This window comes from Salvelinus namaycush, unplaced genomic scaffold (genome assembly GCF_016432855.1).
Source record: "Salvelinus namaycush isolate Seneca unplaced genomic scaffold, SaNama_1.0 Scaffold41, whole genome shotgun sequence".
Taxonomy (NCBI): Eukaryota; Metazoa; Chordata; class Actinopteri; order Salmoniformes; family Salmonidae; genus Salvelinus; species Salvelinus namaycush.
Window position 1 is genome coordinate 154,948 of NW_024061098.1, and position 19,834 is coordinate 174,781.

General features: G+C 44.7%; 1 protein-coding gene across 1 annotated transcript in view; it reads left to right on the plus strand.

Annotated features, from left to right (window-relative positions):
- Window positions 1-4,170: 4,170 nt before the first annotated feature.
- LOC120041138 (small conductance calcium-activated potassium channel protein 2-like) overlaps window positions 4,171-19,834 on the plus strand; it is a 28,174-nt gene continuing 12,510 nt past the window's right edge. The window contains exons 1-4 of the mRNA XM_038986087.1: window positions 4,171-5,001; window positions 5,511-5,606; window positions 5,909-6,190; window positions 18,440-18,561. Of these exons, the coding sequence (XP_038842015.1) occupies window positions 4,171-5,001; window positions 5,511-5,606; window positions 5,909-6,190; window positions 18,440-18,561 (1,331 nt within the window). The remainder of the gene's footprint in view (window positions 5,002-5,510; window positions 5,607-5,908; window positions 6,191-18,439; window positions 18,562-19,834) is intronic.

A 19,834-nucleotide genomic window follows, 5' to 3' on the forward strand; every position in this document is an offset into this window, starting at 1 on the left:
AAAGCATGAGAGGACAAAAAGGGATGGGGACCTTTTTAAGAAAAATAGCCCCACCTGATTGATTTGTGTAAACATCTTAATTGACAAAGTGTGTGTGTGTGCGTGCGTGCATAAAAATATGCCTCTTGGGTCCAATCTCCGGATTTGTCTGTGCCGCACAGTGATATACACAGTCTACTGGAGCAGAGAGTTGATGGAGGGGAGAACTAGTCTGTGTGTGAGTGAGCGAGCGAGGTGATAGATAGGTGAGGTTGGTTTTGGCTGGGATGTGTGTGGTGGGGAAGTAGCTCCGTTGGGGGGGGGGGGGGGTTTGAATCAGCAGGACAGATGGTCTCTCGTCTAATTGAGAAAGTGCTGGGCTCTGCATGGGGGCCCAGGAATGTGCATAGTTAAACTCCACTCCTCATTCGTTCTCATGAAGTGCTGATGCAGGGAAGGGGAGAGGAGAGAAACTGAGACAGGGAGAGAAAGAGAGGGACCGTATAATAGATTACACTATTACTTCTGCTGCCCTTTGCTATCCACGGCCCATGGGGGGTTGTCAGACATCCCGTGTGCCCTAGAGGCACAGATTCACTCATGACTCATGGGTGCACACAATGAAGAATGGCCTGTGGAATGGGGGGAGAAAGCATCGGTATCGGTGAAGTAAAGAAAACTGCACCAAGCATGAAACAACAAGGATATACAGGTAACTGCCAAAATAAAGGAAACACCAACATAAAGTTTCTTAATAGGCCGTTGGGCCACGACGAGCCGCCAGAACAGCTTCAATGCGCCTTGGCATAGATTCTACAAGTGTCTAGAACTCTATTGGAGGGATGCAACACCATTCTTCCACGGGTTTTGTTGACGGCGGTGGAAAACGCTGTCTAGGGCGCCCCTTCAGAATCTCCCATAAGTGTTCAATTGGGTTGAGTCTGGTGGCTGAGACACACACACACCCTTTAAACCCCCTATGCTCCTTTGAGCCCCGCATTTTTATACATGACCCTAAGCATGATGGGGATGTTTTAATTGAAATTGCTTAATTCACTCGGGAACCACACCTGTGTGGAAGCACCTTCATTCAATGTACTTTAAATCCCGAATTTACTTAAGTATTTCCTTTATTTTGTCAGTTACCTGTAATAGATAATGTTAGATGAATCCTGTTGAAACTACATACCTCCATCATTTGAATGTGTACAAAATTAACTAAAGTCTGATTAAAATATGGTGTCTGTCCTATTACGTACTATTATATTGTGCCAAAATCAAAACCATAACACCTTAGCTATAAAAAAATATGCATGGCAGCCACTGGGGTGTGGCTGACATCTGGTGGTTTGTACAAAAACTACATTCAAGATAACTATTTCTGATCGACCTGTGATGAGGTGAGGGTAAAGGAGAGGAGGCTCTGGTCAAAAGTAGTGCACTATAGGGAATAGGGCATAGGGGGGGGCTAAGAAAAACATATCGGTCTACTAATACAGGACTAGTAAAGGCCCAGTGCACTGCTTTTGTCAGACATTTACTTAAATAACTTTTTTCTCTATTCAGATTTTTCAGGGGATGCTGCAGTACCCTCAGCACCCCTACTTCCAGCGCCACACCATTAGTCATTGTGCTGTGCTTTGGGTTTTTAATTACTCTCTTGATTGGATTAGGGCGTTATACTACGCTAACACCTCACCCACCTAATAGGGTATTATCAGCAACAAGTATATTATCATGTATCTGTGGCCTTGACCTCTCACTTCAAAGTAGCCTTTTCCCGATGGATTATCTCTCGATGAATGCCTTTCACCTGTCCCATTGCATTCTTCTGGTAGGCTACTATCTACATTTGAGAGGTTCCTGTTCTAATGTTTTGTCACGTTCGTTTAGAGATGGATTGGACCAAGGTGCAGCGTGGTAGGCGTAGATCTTTCTTTGACACCGAAAAAACAACAAAATACAAAACGAACGTACAGCTACATGCAGTGCAGAAAGCAACTACACACAAACATGATCCCACAACTAAAGGTGGAAAAAAGGCTGCCTAAGTATGATCCCCAATCAGAGACAACGATAAACAGCTGCCTCTGATTGGGAACCATACCCAGCCAACAAAGAAATAGAAAAACTAGAATGCCCACCCAAATCACACCCTGACCTAACCAAATAGAGACATAAAAAGTCTCTCTAAGGTCAGGGCGTGACATGTTTCCTATCTTCTTCACTAAGGATGGCTATAATAAGTGAGGTTGAGTCTTTTGCTTTGGTGTGGCTGTTGGATTCCTGTTCTTTAGTCACAGCATAGCATGGAGCGATGGGAAGTGAACTGTAGTGTTTTGGGGTTCAGCTCCCAGTCCCAGATTGCATACCCTGGCCGTGTACCCTTGAACAGAGTACTTACCCTAATTCATCTATTTTACACCCAGCTGTGTAACTGTAATACGGGCTAGATGATTAGACCTCTGTGTGCATCTCTCTCTCTCTCTCTCTCTGAGTATGTGTTGTATTTTAATTACACAATACCTGTCTTTATCCTCCTCACTCTACCCCTCCTCCTTGACTTCCTCTGTTAACTGGAGCCCCATCTGTCAAATATTAAAAGATAGAGATAAATGTTGGTGAATGTCATTGTTATGACTTTAATTCCAAAACCATTTCCCTCTCCACATTGTCAGGCTAAAGGGTGACATATTTAATATTTCATAAGCCACTAAGTATCAGATATCTGACTCTCAAACCAACTTGATTAATCTGCCATATTTCTATAATCTCCTCCCCTGCATTGATATGCAGGACCATCACTCACTCTCTTAGATTAAATGGGAAAAGATCCAAATTGCCAGCTTGGAGAGCTCCCTTGGATAAAAATAAAACCCAATAAAATAGTAATGCCTATCCCTCAATAAAACAATAAAACAAAATGTCAACTATTCTTCAACACACACACACACACACACATGCAAAAGGAGAGAGAGGCAAAAGAGCTGTCCAACTTGATGAAAAATGATGTCAGATGAAACTTTGCCATGTAACCAGAGACAACTGAAGCTGTGGATCTTACAGTAATAAACCCAGCTTAAACAAAGACGTCATGATGGACAACTTAATACTGGAAAATAATTTAATAAACGAGTCATAATACAATTGATATCCATGGACATATGGTTTATATGCTGCTATGTGGATTATAGTTCATAACCCTTACTTATGTCTACTGGAAGGGAGCTGGATTGTTATAAAGTTATTTCTGAGAGACTAGAGAGACTGAATATATTTTGATCTGAATACAAGTAGTTTTGTCACCTAATTATCCTAAGGTAATAACCATTATCTATTTAACTGATGCTTCATTTAATTTGTGTTGACTTTAAGGAGATGGACTAAAGGACAATCTGAGGAAGTTAAAAGGAACAGGGGCATTTAAGAGTTCTTAACCAACAACAGTGGAATTGAAAACTTAATTGGAAGTAACTGAAATACGTGGAGAGGTAAGACTGAGCAGAATCAATTAGGTTTTAACAGTAATTTGGCAAATTTGGCAAGAATATTTATGACTGGAAGATTACCCGGTGTTGCAATAACTTAAATGAGGGTTTTATACAATAATTCTACAATGTTTCTAGATCAATGTTTCTGACAGAATGTCGTTGTTTTTTTCCAACAGGTTTCCATTGTCTTATCATATTATCTTGGATGGAAAACCCATAGGGAAATTTCTATATAATGTCAACCATTATCACAGAGGAACATTCCCACTGGGCACAGGCATCAGTTCAACGTTTATGTCATTGTATTTAGGTTAAAAGTTGGGTGAAAAAAATACTAAATGCCTTTGACGACTTTTTGCAAATCCAATCAGTTTTCCACATTGATTCAATGTCATCACAGTTTTTGGGGGTTGAAATTACATCGAAACAACATTGATTCAACCTGTTTTTGCCCAGTGGGTTTGTGTTCATGTTTACTGTGAACTATCAGCATTCCACAGGCATATCAACGTCCCCTCTTTTACAATAGAGTTTGTGTTTTTATATGCTTCCCTCATACATTTTTATTGTTTTCACTCCATAAACTGGCTGCACTCTCTCACAGTTGTCTCTTTCCAAACCCCATAAAATCATTCAAACATAATAACTCAACACCTGTAACAATCTCTAGATTGAGCCCTCTCCCTCTATGAACTTGACAATGCAGCATGGGGATGAGGAGGAGGAGGAGGAGCAACATCCCCTCCTTCCATCAAAAGTGGTCCCTCCCCCTCCTGCTTTTGGCAACCAGTGCGGAAGAAACTACTCATGTCAAAAAGGGGGAGATCACTCAGTGTGGCTCGATGGAACCCAGTCATCACCCACCCTCTCATATTACAACGGCTGCCAATATGTGTCACCCTCACCCCGCTCCTCACCCCGAAGGGGAGACAATGAGGAAAAGGTTAGGGGGAAGGAGGTCCACAAGGAAAAGAGAGGCAAGAAGCCAGCAGGGAATGAACAGAATGCAGGGCACAAGGATCAGATTTGGGGGAGTAAAACCAAAAAGGCAAGCCCACAGAGGCACCAGCAGGACATGACATCCACTCAGTCACCCTACAAAGGACTCTGCATGTCTCAAATGGACTTAAGGGAGACAGAAAGTGGGCCACCCAGTGAAGGAGGTCAAAGGCTAGAGGCCCCATCAATGAAGATGCAGGACCGCCAGAGTCTACCTGAGATCATCATTACAACCAAAGATGACTACCAGCCACATTCCCCCAACCAAACACCCAGCTCTGACAAGAATCACCCGAAGTCTGAGGCCAAGGGCGCCTATGGTGGAGGTGAGGAGACCAGTGGTGCGCATCCCAAGGATGGTGTCCATGACTGCCCTCACAAGAAGACCCAGAGCATCGGTCGTAGGCTGGTCCGCCGAAGGGCGCTGTTTGAGAGGAGGCAGAGGCTGAATGACTGTGCACTCGCTGTGGGGATGTTTGGAGTGGTGGTCATGATCACCGAGATAGAGCTCTCCTGGAGCGTCTACAGTAAGGTCAGCACTGGGGACTAGACATTTTTTCAAATATATACTTTGAGTGTTGCCTGAGTCTGCCTGGAGTGCCAAATTGGCAGGGTTTGCAGTTTTGGGACTTTTCTATGGCTTTATTAAGCCATGCAAGTTCAACCAGGCACAGATCAAGTATTTGAAATGCTTTTTCAAGTATTTGAAACCCAGGTCTGCTGGGGACACCTGGGTGATTAGTGAGTTCAAACTTACAGAACATTATTTGAAGGCCTTCAGTATTTGTTGCTGACTTAAGGTTACTGTGGCCAGGAATCAAATAGAGGCACATTGTAGAGCGCTGTGGACAATGCGCCTTTTAAAGGAAATGTTCATGTGTTCGCGGAGATCGTATAAATCGGAAATTACCTTTAAATGTCAAGCGTGCTATAATGTGCCTTGAATTGAATCCCAACTGTATGTTAAAAGAAGGTATATTTGCCACAATGAAGCTTACTGTACGTTAAGATAAGTGTGTCCACTACATGTTTCCCCTACAGATCTCTATATACTCTATGGCTATGAAGTCTGTTATCAGCCTGTCCTCTCTCATCCTGCTGTGTCTGGTCATTGCCTACCACATCTGTGAGGTGCAGGTAATTTCACCTCTCTGACTACTTACTACACTGCCCATACTCTCACTATCTTAAACTAGCTTATGTGATCCCTCAGCTTAGATTCTTTGAAGTCATTCTACTCTACAATACATTTTGTTATATACCAGACTATAGTAGAGATTCTATTGCCAATGGGGAAAGTAGATGGTGACAGAGGGCAACCTTGTCTGGTACTTCTCATTATATAATTTATTACACTTTGACTACACTCTCATTGAACTGTACTTCGTATATGCTCTAACTCTGACATGGTTGTGTACCCATACTCCCATCACTGTTAGCTCTACATCCATGATAACGGATCAGAGGACTGGCAAATTGCCATGACAACGGAGCGTGTGAGCCTGATCGCCCTTGAGCTGTTTGTTGCGGCGGTGCACCCGTTCCCAGTGGGTCTCCCATTGTCATGGCAAGCCATGTCCCCCACGCTGTCAGAGACGGAGCTGGAGATCGTGCTGGCTCTACCCATGTTCCTGCGACTCTACCTCCTGGGTCGTGCCTTGATGCTGCACAGCCGACTCTACACAGACACCGCCTCGCGCAGCATTGGCGCCCTCAACAAGGTCAGAGGTCAACATTTGTCACCATGCAAGTTATGCAACCTCTCCCTCAAATCTTAGTTACTTGCTTTAATGGACCTGTACATACTCAGGTTGTACAATAAACAGAATGGTTTTGACTTGAAATTCAGTAGTAAGTACCTTCTCCATCATGTCGAAACGATGCTAAAGCAGCCCATTGGATTCCACAACACTTCCAGCAGATACTCACACCAACGCTAGGTGTTGCATATTCATGAAATTCAATGTGCTGCTTTAGCATTGGCTAGCCGAGCATGCTGACGAAAAAATAAGTAGTCCTTTCTTGAGTTGGGCTCTAGGATGTAACAACCGTTGAGCATTTGAGCTTATGGTTGAGTGTGGGGGAAATGGGTTGCAAATTGAGGTGAGAGCATTGGAAATACTTTTAACGGTTGATCTGCTTCTACTCTGTGGGTGGCACTGTGTGCTCTTTTCAAAGGATGGGTCCTGGCCTTTCGGGGGACCTAGGGATCCAGGGGGACGGGGGTGGTCTGCCGGTCACTGGGATGACAACCCAACTTGGGAGGGGCTTTGGCGGGTGGAGTAGTGGAGAACAATTGGAGGGTTACTTATTAGCAATGCAAATATCATGGTACAGCTACGGTATATTGACACTCAATCACTATGGTACTTTTTAATGGTAAATTTACAAACATATGATGAATGGATTTGAAACTTGTATCTCATTATGGTAAATGGTGAAATAAATATAGCCAGTTATAATTGTAATGGCTTAGCAGATAAGAAAAGAAGAACAATATTTACCTGGCTCAAAGAGAAGGAATATAATATACACTGCTCAAAAAAATAAAGGGAACACTTAAACAACACAATGTAACTCCAAGTCAATCACACTTCTGTGAAATCAAACTGTCCACTTAGGAAGCAACACTGATTGACAATAAATTTCACATGCTGTTGTGCAAATGGAATAGACAAAAGGTGGAAATTATAGGCAATTAGCAAGACACCCCCAAAAAAGGAGTGATTCTGCAGGTGGTGACCACAGACCACTTCTCAGTTCCTATGCTTCCTGGCTGATGTTTTGGTCACTTTTGAATGCTGGCAGTGCTCTCACTCTAGTGGTAGCATGAGACGGAGTCTACAACCCACACAAGTGGCTCAGGTAGTGCAGTTCATCCAGGATGGCACATCAATGCGAGCTGTGGCAAAAAGGTTTGCTGTGTCTGTCAGCGTAGTGTCCAGAGCATGGAGGCGCTACCAGGAGACAGGCCAGTACATCAGGAGACGTGGAGGAGGCCGTAGGAGGGCAACAACCCAGCAGCAGGACCGCTACCTCCGCCTTTGTGCAAGGAGGTGCACTGCCAGAGCCCTGCAAAATGACCTCCAGCAGGCCACAAATGTGCATGTGTCAGCATATGGTCTCACAAGGGGTCTGAGGATCTCATCTCGGTACCTATTGGCAGTCAGGCTACCTCTGGCGAGCACATGGAGGGCTGTGCGGCCCCACAAAGAAATGCCACCCCACACCATGACTGACCCATCGCCAAACCGGTCATGCTGGAGGATGTTGCAGGCAGCAGAACGTTCTCCACGGCGTCTCCAGACTCTGTCACGTCTGTCACATGTGCTCATGTGCTCAGTGTGAACCTGCTTTCATCTGTGAAGAGCACAGGGCGCCAGTGGCAAATTTGCCAATCTTGGTGTTCTCTGGCAAATGCCAAACGTCCTGCACGGTGTTGGGCTGTAAGCACAACCCCCACCTGTGGACGTCGGGCCCTCATACCACCCTCATGGAGTCTGTTTCTGACTGTTTGAGCAGACACATGCACATTTGTGGCCTGCTGGAGGTCATTTTGCAGGGCGCTGGCAGTGCACCTCCTTGCACAAAGGCGGAGGTAGCGGTCCTGCTGCTGGGTTGTTGCCCTCCTACGGCCTCCTCCACGTCTCCTGATGTACTGGCCTGTCTCCTGGTAGCGCCTCCATGCTCTGGACACTACGCTGACAGACACAGCAAACCTTTTTGCCACAGCTCGCATTGATGTGCCATCCTGGATGAACTGCACTACCTGAGCCACTTGTGTGGGTTGTAGACTCCGTCTCATGCTACCACTAGAGTGAGAGCACCGCCAGCATTCAAAAGTGACCAAAACATCAGCCAGGAAGCATAGGAACTGAGAAGTGGTCTGTGATCACCACCTGCAGAATCACTCCTTTTTTGGGGGTGTCTTGCTAATTGCCTATAATTTCCACCTTTTGTCTATTCCATTTGCACAACAGCATGTGAAATTTATTGTCAATCAGTGTTGCTTCCTAAGTGGACAGTTTGATTTCACAGAAGTGTGATTGACTTGGAGTTACATTGTGTTGTTTAAGTGTTCCCTTTATTTTTTTGAGCAGTGTATATTGTTTACAGGAAACTCATTCAACAATTTTAGATGAAGGTGAGTGGAAAATGGACTTGGGGGGGGCAAAATATACTTCTCTCATGGGCAAAGAAACTCAAAAGGGGGGATGACATTAATTAACAGTAATTTTGATCCGAATGTGCAAATTGTCCAAACAGATCTGCAAGGTAGATGGATGATTTTAAATATGTTATTGGACCATAAACAGATATGGCTCATTAACCTTCATATTGGAACTAGTCGATATATGGAGGCTTAAATATCCTGACCTAGTGAGATATACCTGGAGGAGGCTCAATCAAGCTAGTCATCTTGACTTCTTTCTTATGCCATTCTCGTTGGCACCAAAAGTGAAAAAAGTGTTGATAGGGGATAGAATGCGGTCGGACCATCAGATAATTGGAATATACACTTATCAAGGCACAAGGCGAGACCCAAATACAGACACAGGAGGCAGATGGTTGGCGTCTTACAATATTTATTAATCCAAAGGGGCAGGCAAGAGAATGGTCATGGACAGGCAAAAAGGTCCAAACCAAATCAGAGTCCAGGAGGTACAGAGTGTCAGACAGACTCATGGTCAAGGCAGGCAGAATGGTCAGGCAGGTGGGTACAAAGTCCAGAAACAGGCAAGGGTCAAAATAGGGAGCACTAGAAAAAGGAGAATGCAAAAAGCAGGAGAACGGGAAAACCGCTGATTGACTTGGAAACATACAAGACGAACTGGCACAGAGAGACAGGAAACACAGGGATAAATACACTGGGGAAAACAAGCGACACCTGGAGGGGGTGGAGACAATAACGAGGACAGGTGAAACTGATCAGGGTGTGACAACACTACCGTTCAAAAGTTTGGCGTCACTTAGAAATGCCCTTGTTTTTGAAAGAAAAAACATCAAATGAATCAGAAATACAGTGTAGACATTGTTAATGTTGTAAGTGACTATTGTAGCTGGAAACAGCAGATTTTCTATGGAATATCTACATAGGCCCATTATCAGCAACCATCACTCCTGTGTTCCAATGGCACGTTGTGTTATCTAATCCAAGTTTATCATTTTAAAATGCTAATTGATCATTAGAAAACCCTTTTGCAATTATGATAGCACAGCTGAAAACTGTTGTTCTGATTATTAAAGAAGCAATAAAACTGGCCTTCTTTAGACTAGTTGAGTATCTGGAGCATCAGCATTTGTGGGTTTGATTACAGGCTCAAAATGGCCAGAAACAAAGAACTTTCTTCTGAAACTCGTCAGTCTATTCTTGTTCTGAGAAATGAAGGCTATTCCATGCGAGAAATTGCCAAAAAACTGAAGATCTCGTACAACGCTGTGTACTACTCCCTTCACAGAACAGCGCAAACTGGCTCTAACCAGAATAGAAAGAGTGGGAGGCCCCGGTGCACAACTGAGCAAGAGGACAAGTACATTAGAGTGTCTAATTTGAGAAACAGACGCTCACAAGTCCTCTACTGGCCGGTTCATTAAATAGTACCTGCAAAACACCCGTCTCAACGTCAACAGTGAAGAGGTGACTCCGGGATGCTGGCCATCTTGGCAGTCTATGAACTTTATCGAACAGAACATACATGTATTGTGTAACATGAAGTCCTATGAGTGTCATCTCATGAAGATCATCAAAGGTTAGTGATTAATTTTATCTCTATTTCTGCTTTTTGTGACTCCTCTCTTTGGCTGGAAAAATGGCTGTGTTTTTCTGTGACTAGGTGCTGACCTAACATAATCGCATGGTATGCTTTCGTCATAAAGCCTTTTTGAAATCGGACACTGTGGTGAGATTAACAACAAGTTTATCTTTAAAATAGTGTATAATACTTGTATGTTTGAGGAATTTTAATTATGAGATTTCTGTTGTTTGAATTTGGCGCCCTGGACTTTCACTGGCTGTTGTCATATCGATCCCGTTAACGGGATTTCAGCCGTATGAAGTTAAACATAAATACCAAACTTGTTTTTGCATGGATTCTGCGTTTAACAGCTAGGATCGCTATTTATTGTCCCAGAATCCCGCTTAACTGACAGGTTAAAATCTACTTGAAAGAGACACTAACCTAGCTAAGATGCTAACATTAGCCATCAAGCTAACGAAGTTAGTCCCAGATGAGTTTTCCAGTGGAGCCCTCTGTCTGGAGAAGTACATGAATGGTTCCAGCGCTGTAGGAACTGTATCTACTATGCTTTGTTTCAGGACAAACTGGATCACTCAGAGTTCCAATGCGGCAATTGTTTGCTTGCCAAGGATTATAGGCTTGAGGTGGCTTCCTTGATCACGCAGGTCGCCAGCCTATGTAAGAAACTGGGGGAAAAGCAGAGTGGAATGTTTATCTTTTCTATCCCGGTCGCTGGACAGTGCTCGCGCATGTTGGACGCATCTCTGGCTTGTCGTTTGTCGTTATCCGACTGGCCGGTGTTGCCAGCCCTGCTCTGCTCTGCTCTGGATCGAGCAGGGCTTCTCGATCTGCCGGAAGCCTACACCATCCTGTGAAGCGTGGGAGAGGGCGGATTTCCCCGTCCTTCTTGCCAGCCGTGATTTTGGGAAGCTCCATGGTAAGAAATGTGACTGTTCTCAGTGCAAAAACAATGTCCTATCCCTGAGCTCGAGTAAATGACATTACTAAGCTGTACCCGAATGTACTACACCAGGACATGGACATCGATTCTATTGCAGTACATGTGGGTTTTAATGACATTATAAAGGGCAGCGCTGAACAGTTGAAACTGGATTTCAAAGAGCTGATTGACTCTCTGCTAGACACTAATAGAAGACCCATCTTATCTGACCCTGTGCCCTCTCTGAATCATGTCATTGAATGCTTTAGCATGATTCTTTCTCTTCACAACTGGCTACGTGATTATTGCAGCTGAATTAGCTTAACTTCTGTTGACAATTTTGATACCTTTTGGAAACAAAACATGTTTTATAAGGAGAATGGGATGCTGTGCTCCTTGATTTGGGTGGATCCCATTCTCCTCATAAAACGTGTTTTGTTTTTCTGGATCCTTTCACAGCATTATAAGGCTGCATTGAGACAATGACTTATCAATGGCCCAAGCCCAGTTCAGTTAATCGCTACCATTGTGTCGCTGAGTCATCATAATGCTTTAGCAAATGTACATTACACCAGGGGCATTGATAGACACAATGTAATTAACCTAATTTATGTCCCCCTAACTGCCCTGAATGCCTCTGCTGATCATACAGCTATTGTATGCAGCAATCATGTGCCTATGAACCAGATTTATTCTGTTAGCACTGAGGCGGTGTGCCCTAGTAGGAAGTCCACTGTGTGCGGCTCACCCTGCACTAACATAAATAACATGAGAATATCTACTTCTGCTAAGCTACCCAATAAAGTAATGAAAACAAGCAAGCATCCCAGAAAAGTGCTCAAAATAGCCCACGTTAACATATGTAGCTCAAGAAACAAAGTTCATGAAATTAATAACTTGGTAGTAACAGATGACATTCATATGACTATCTCTGAAACTCACTTAGACAATACCTTTGATGATACAGTGGTAGCAATACATGGTTATAATATTTACAGAAAATACATAAATGCCAGTGGTGGAGGTGTTGCTGTTTATATTCATAACCACATTCCTGTAAAGATTAGAGAAGATCTAATGTGAAATACTGTAGAAGTAATATGGCTACAGGTTCATCTGCCTCACATAAAGCCCATTCTTGTGGGAAGCTGCTATAGACCACCAAGTGTTAACAGTCAGTATCTGGATAACATGTGTGAAATGCTTGATACACTAGTATATTTTCTGGGTGATTTAAATATTGACTGGCTTTCATCAAGCTGCCCACTCAAGAAAAAGCTTAAAACTGTAACCAGTGCCTGCAACCTGGTTCAGGTTATCAGTCAACCTACCAGGGTAGTTACAAACAGCATAGGAATGAAACCATCAACATGTATTGATCACGTCGTTACTAATACTGCAGAAATGTGCTTGAAAGCAGTATCCAGTATACAGATCGGCTGTAGTGATCACAATATAGTAGCCATATCTAGGAAAATCAAAGTTCCAAAGGCTGGGCCTGTATAAGAGGTCATACAATACGTTTTGTAGTGATTCCTATGTTGCTGATGTAAAGAATATGTGTTGGTCCGTGGTGAGTAATGAGGAGCAAACAGACGCTGCACATGACACATTGCTTATCCCAGTTACTAATAAGCATGCACCCATTAAGAAAATGACTGTAAAAACTGTTAAATCCCCGTGGATTGATGAGGATTTGAACAATTGTATGGTTGAGAGTGATAAGGCAATAGGAATGGCAAATAAGTCTGGCTGCACAACCGATTGTCAAACGTACTGCAAATGAGAAATCATGTGACTAAACTGAATAAAAAGAAGAATAAACTACACTATGAAACAAAGATAAATTACATAAAGAATTATAGTAAAAAGCTTTGGAGCACCTTCAATTACATTTTGGTAAAAAATTATTGTTGTCTATCAAGAATGACAAGCCAATGACAACTTGGATAGAAAATTACTGAGGATAATAGTGGATGATATTGCCATATCTTCACTTTAAGCCTAATAGAAAGTGTGTGCCCTCAGGCCTGGAGGGATGCAAAAGTCATTCAGCTACCTAAGAATAGTAAAGCCCCCTTTACTGGCTCAAATAGCCGACCAATCAGCCTATTACCAACCCTGAGTAAAGTTTTGGAAAAATTTGTGTTGACCAAATACAATGCTATTTTACAGTAAACAAATTGACAACAGACTTTCAGCACGCTTATAGGGAAGGACATTCAACAAGCACAGCACTTATACAAATGACTGAGGATTGTCTGAGAGAAATGTATGATAAAAAAAGATTGTGGGGGCTGTTTTGTTAGACTTCAGTGAGGCTTTTGACATGATCGATCATAGTCTGTTGCTGGAAAAACGTATGTGTTATGGCTTTACACCCCCTGCTATATTGTGGATAGAGAGTCACCTGTCTAACAGAACACAGAGGGTGTTCTTTAATGGTAGCCTCTCCAACATAATCCAGAAAGAATCAGGAATTCCCCAGGGCAGCTGTCTAGGCCCCTTGCTTTTTAAAATCTTTACTAACGACATGCCACTGGCAGATGACTCAACACTATAGCGACTGTGTCACGATCGTCTTCTTGTGAGAGAGTGGACCAAGGCGCAGCGTGTGCAAAATACATCTTCTTTTATTAAAGAAGAGAGAAAAAACAAGAAACGAACAACTATACACAAACTAACAAAATAACAAACTGACGACCGTGAAGCTATACATATAAATAGTGCTGACACAAACACTACACATAGACAATTACCCACAACAGCTAAAGCCTATGGCTGCCTTAAATATGGCTCCCAATCAGAGACAACAATAACCAGCTGTCTCTAATTGAGAACCAATTCAGGCAACCATAGACTTTCCTAGACACCTACACTGAACACTAAACCATCTACACTACTTAACCCCCTAAACCATACAACACCCTAGACAATACAAAAACACACAAAGACAACCCACCCCAACTCACGCCCTGACCAACTAAATAAATAAAAGAAAAAGGAACAATAGGTCAGGAACGTGACATAACCCCCCCCTTAAGGTGCGAACTCCGGGCGCACCAGCATAAAGTCTAGGGGAGGGTCTGGGTGGGCGTCTGTCCACGGTGGCGGCTCTGGCACTGGTCGTGGTCCCCACCCCACCATAGTCACTACCCGCTTTCGTAGCCTCCTCCAAATGACCACCCTCCACATTAACCCCACTGGATTAAGGGGCAGCACCGGACTAAGGGGCAGCACCGGACTAAGGGGTAGCACCGGACTAAGGGGCAGCACCGGACTAAGGGGCAGCACCGGACTAAGGGGCAGCACCAGGATAAGGGGCAGCACCAGGATAAGGGGCAGCACCAGGATAAGGGGCAGCACCAGGATAAGGGGCAGCTCCGGACTGAGGGACGGCAGCTCCGGAATGAGGGACGGCAGCTCCGGACTGAGGGACGGCAGCTCCGGACTGAGGGACGGATCCTGGCTGGATGGCGGATCCTAGCTGGCTGGCTCTGGCGGATCCTGGCTGGCTGGCGGATCCTGGCTGGCTGGCTCTGGCGGATCCTGGCTGGATGACGGCTCTGGCGGATCCTGGCTGGATGACGGCTCTGGCGGATCCTGGCTGGATGACGGCTCTGGCGGATCCTGGCTGGACGGCTTATGGCTGGCTGACGGATCTGGCTGCTCATGGCTGGCTGACGGATCTGGCTGCTCATAGCTGGCTGACGGATCTGGCTGCTCATGGCTGGCTGACGGATCTGGCTGCTCATGGCTGGCTGACGGGTCTGGCTGCTCATGGCTGGCTGACGGATCTGGCTGCTCATGGCTGGCTGACGGATCTGGCTGCTCATGGCTGGCTGACGGATCTGGCTGCTCATGGCTGGCTGACGGATCTGGCTGCTCATGGCTGGCGGAAGGCTCTGGCTGATCCGGTCTGGCGGAAGGCTCTGGCTGATCCGGTCTGGCGGAAGGCTCTGGCTGATCCTGTCTGGCGGAAGGCTCTGGCGGCTCCTGTCTGGCGGAAGGCTCTGGCGGCTCCTGTCTGGCGGAAGGCTCTAGCGGCTCCTGTCTGGCGGAAGGCTCTGAAGGCTCATGGCAGACGGGCGGCTTTGCAGGCTCAGTACAGAAGGGCGGCTTTGAATACTCAGTACAGACGGGCAGTTCATGCGGCGCTTGGCAGACGGACAGTTCAGACGGCGTTGGGCAGACGGGCAGTTCAGGCGCCGTTGGGCAGACGGGCAGTTCAGGCGCCGTTGGGCAGACGGGCAGTTCAGGCGCCGTTGGGCAGACGGCAGACTCTGGCCGGCTGAGACGCACTGTAGGCCTGGTGCGTGGTGCCGGAACTGGAGGTACCGGGCTGAGGACACGCATCTCAGGGCTAGTGCGGGGAGAAGGAACAGGGCATACTGGACCCTGGGGACGCACATTAGGCCTAGTGCGTGGTGCCGGAACTGGTGGTACCGGGCTGAGGACACGCATCTCAGGGCTAGTGCGGGGAGCAGCAACAGGACGCACAGGACTCTGGGGACACACAGGAGGCTTGGTGCGTGGTGTAGGCACTGGTGGTAAAGGGCTGGAGACACGCACCATAGAGCTAGTGCGTGGAGGAGGCACAGGGCTCTGAAGACGCACAGGAAGCCTGGTGCGTGGTGTAGGCACTGGTGGCACGGTGCTGGAGCGGGAAGGTGGCGCCGGAAATACCGGACCGTGCAGGCGTACTGGCTCCCTTGAGCACTGAGCCTGTCCAACCTTACCTGGTTGTATGCTCCCCGTCGCCCGACCAGTGCGGGGAGGTGGAATAACCCGCACCGGGCTATGTAGGCGAACCGGGGACACCATGCGTAAGGCTGGTGCCATGTAAGCCGGCCCGAGGAGACGCACTGGTGGCCAGATGCGTTGGGCCGGCTTCATGACATCCGGCTCAACGCTCAATCTAGCCCGGCCGATACGTGGAGCTGGAATGTACCGAACCGGGCTATGCACGCGTACAGGAGACACCATGCGCTCTACTGCGTAACACGGTGTCTGCCCGTACTCTCGCTCTCCACGGTAAGTACAGGGAGTAGGCGCAGGTCTCCTACCTGACTTCGCCACACTCCCTTTAAGGCCCCCCCCAAGAAATTTTTGGGTTGTACTCACGGGCTTCCAGCCTTGCTTCCGTGCTGCCTCCTCATATCGCCTCCTCTCGGCTTTAGCTGCCTCCAGCTCTTCACGAGGGAGGCGATATTCTCCCGGTTGTGCCCAAGGTCCCTTACCATCCAGTATCTCCTCCCATGTCCATGAATCCTGTGTAGGTGGGTCCTGTTGCCGCTTGACACGCCGCTTGGTCCTAGATTGGTGGGTAATTCTGTCACGATCGTCTTCTTGTGAGAGAGTGGACCAAGGCGCAGCGTGTGCAAAATACATCTTCTTTTATTAAAGAAGAGAGAAAAAACAAGAAACGAACAACTATACACAAACTAACAAAATAACAAACTGACGACCGTGAAGCTATACATATAAATAGTGCTGACACAAACACTACACATAGACAATTACCCACAACAGCTAAAGCCTATGGCTGCCTTAAATATGGCTCCCAATCAGAGACAACAATAACCAGCTGTCTCTAATTGAGAACCAATTCAGGCAACCATAGACTTTCCTAGACACCTACACTGAACACTAAACCATCTACTCTACTTAACCCCCTAAACCATACAACACCCTAGACAATACAAAAACACACAAAGACAACCCACCCCAACTCACGCCCTGACCAACTAAATAAATAAAAGAAAAAGGAACAATAGGTCAGGAACGTGACAGACTGAAATGACTGCAACACTTAACATTGAGCTGCAGTTAGTTTCATAATGGGTGGCAAGCAATGAGTTAGTCCTAAATATAAAAAAACTAAAAGCATTGTATTTGGGACAAATCCTTTACTAAATCCTAAACCTCAAGTAAATCTTGTAATAAATAATGTGGAAACTGAGCAAGTTGAGGTGACTAAACTGCTTGGAGTAAGCCTGGATTGTAAACAGTCATGGTCAAAACATACAGTAGTAGCTAAGATGGGGAGAAGTCTGTCCATAATAAAGCGCTTCTCTATCTTCTTAACAGCACTATAAACAAGGCAGGTTCTACAGGCTCTAGTTTTGTCGCACCTAGACTACTGTTCAGTCGTGTGGTCAGGTGCCACAAAGAGGGACTTAGTAAAATTGCAATTGGCTCAGAATAGGGCAGCATGGCTGGCCCTTGAATGTACACAGAGAGCAAACATTAATAATATGCATGTCAATCTCTCCTGGCTCAAAGTGGAGAAGAGATTGACTTCATCACTACTTGTATTTATTAGAGGTATTGACATGTTGAAAGCACCGAGCTGTCTGTTTTTTTTTAATGTAATTAAATGTAACCTTTATTTTACTAGGCAACTCAGTTAAGAACAAATTCTTATTTACAATGATGGCCTACACCGGCCAAACCCGGACGATGCTGAGCCAATTTTGCACCGCCCTATGGGACTCCCAATCATGGCCGATTGTGTTACAGCCTGGATTCAAACCAGGGTGTCTGTAGTGACGCCTCAAGCACTGAGATGTAGTAGTGGTGCAGCGGTCTAGCACACAGCTCAGACACCCATGCATACCCTACAAGACATGCCACCAGAGTCCCCAAGTCCAGAACAGACTATATGAGACACACAGTACTACATAGAGCCATGACTACATGGAACTCTATTCCACATCAGGTAACTGATGCAAGCAGTAGAATCATATTTAAAAACAGATAAAAATAAGGAACAGCAGGGACTGTGAAGAAACACAATCATAGGCACAGACACATGCATACCAGTGCATTCCAGTTGAATACTTCATGAAGCTGGTTGAGAGAATGCCAAGAGTGTGCAAAGCTGTCATCAAGGCAAAGGGTGGCTATTTGAAGAATATCAAATATAAAATATATTTTGATTTGTTTAACACTTTTTTGGTTACTACATAATTCCATGTGCTATTTTATAGTTTTGATGTCATCACTGTTATTCTACAATGTAGAAAATAGTAAAAATAAAGAAAAACCCTTGCATAAGTAGTAAGTCTTTTTTTATGTAAGGGTGGATCAGCTTTAATATTGCAAATAAATTGTGACTTCTATCAATGTAATTGTCTGCATCATTTCCAATCCCCCATATATATATATTTTTTATAAATATATTATTTTTAATATATTTTTAGGGGTATATATATTTTTATTTTTTATTATTTCCCCCTAACCCTACCACTGTGGATATTAATATTATTATTATTTTGACTTGTATCCAGATCCACTTCAACAGCCGTTTTGTGGTCAAAACCCTGATGACTATCTACCCTGGCACTGTGTTGATGATCTTCAGCGTCTCTCTGTGGCTAGTTGCTGCCTGGGGCCTACATGTCTGTGAGAGGTAAGTGACTAAGAAGGGAAAGGGAGTAGAGAGAGGAAGGAGGAAAATAGGGAAATTGGTATCAGATTTTGCCAGGATTCATTAAAAGCAGTGTTAATTTCGTCAACTAAAATAGTACTCTACAATATTCGTCAAACACCTATTTTTCAGTGGCAATTGATGACTGAATAAATAGACCTAGAAAAAAAATAACTAAACAAAAATTATTTTTAATTTCAGTTGACTAAAATGAGACAAGACAAAATTATCTCTGTGACTAAAATCTGACTACTAAATGGACTGGGCAAGAGATTTTGGAGAGATTGAGAGCTTTTCGGTGATAAGCTCAAATAACAGGACAGATGCACAGTGCAGTTCTGTTCAGCAGTGGGATGGACTCAACCAGCAAACACAGGCTACTTCAGTGGTGAGCTGCAGGGAAGCAATCACTGTGGACAGACAGGCAGCCAGCCAGGCTCTGCTCTGGCTCGGCCTCCGATTATAGCCTGCCTACACATTGCGCAGGCGACTCTCTTGCTTCACCACCAGCCTTCTAATTAGCAAGCCTTGGCCTGGTTAAGAAACACAAGCTGCTTTACGAAATCAAAAGCAATAGCTGCATTGAGTTTAATTGTAAAATAACAGTCAAGCTATGTTTTCCTTTCTCTTTAGTAGACTATAGAAAAGTAGTCTGTCTCTCTCTCAACCATCCCACTTTTTCCACTGCATTTCATATATAGATTATGTTGCCAAGTCTCACTCTTACTCAGAAAAAACAGTTTGATTCTACTGCTGAAAAGACATGACTCATAATACTGGTGCTACGTTTTTTTCTTTCTATTGTGCATCAGCACAATAGAAAGACATACTCTATGTCGGCTCTATTCATGGAATTTCTATCTGCAATGTTCAACAACGCTTTTCAACTGAACCTGGCTGTGGGAACATTACCAGTAGCCTATATGCAAACATTTTGGTGGCACAGAAAGAAAGGAAAAGGGATAGCAAACAATTTATTGACAAAATGTATCTTACCACTACGCTATTTCTGAATTGGTAAATAAGTTTATTTTGAGTTAAAGCTGCGATATGTAACCCTTTGGGCGACCCGACTAAATGCACATAGAAATGTTGAGTTATAGATCTGTCATTCTCATTGAAATCAAGTCTAAGAAGCGGAAGATCTGTTCTATGTGCGCTATTTCTATGCTTCCCGTTCTTCAGTGTTGTTTTTGTATACCAGCGCCAAACAGCTGAAAATACAATCTTTTTGGTTATGGAAAATATTAGTGAT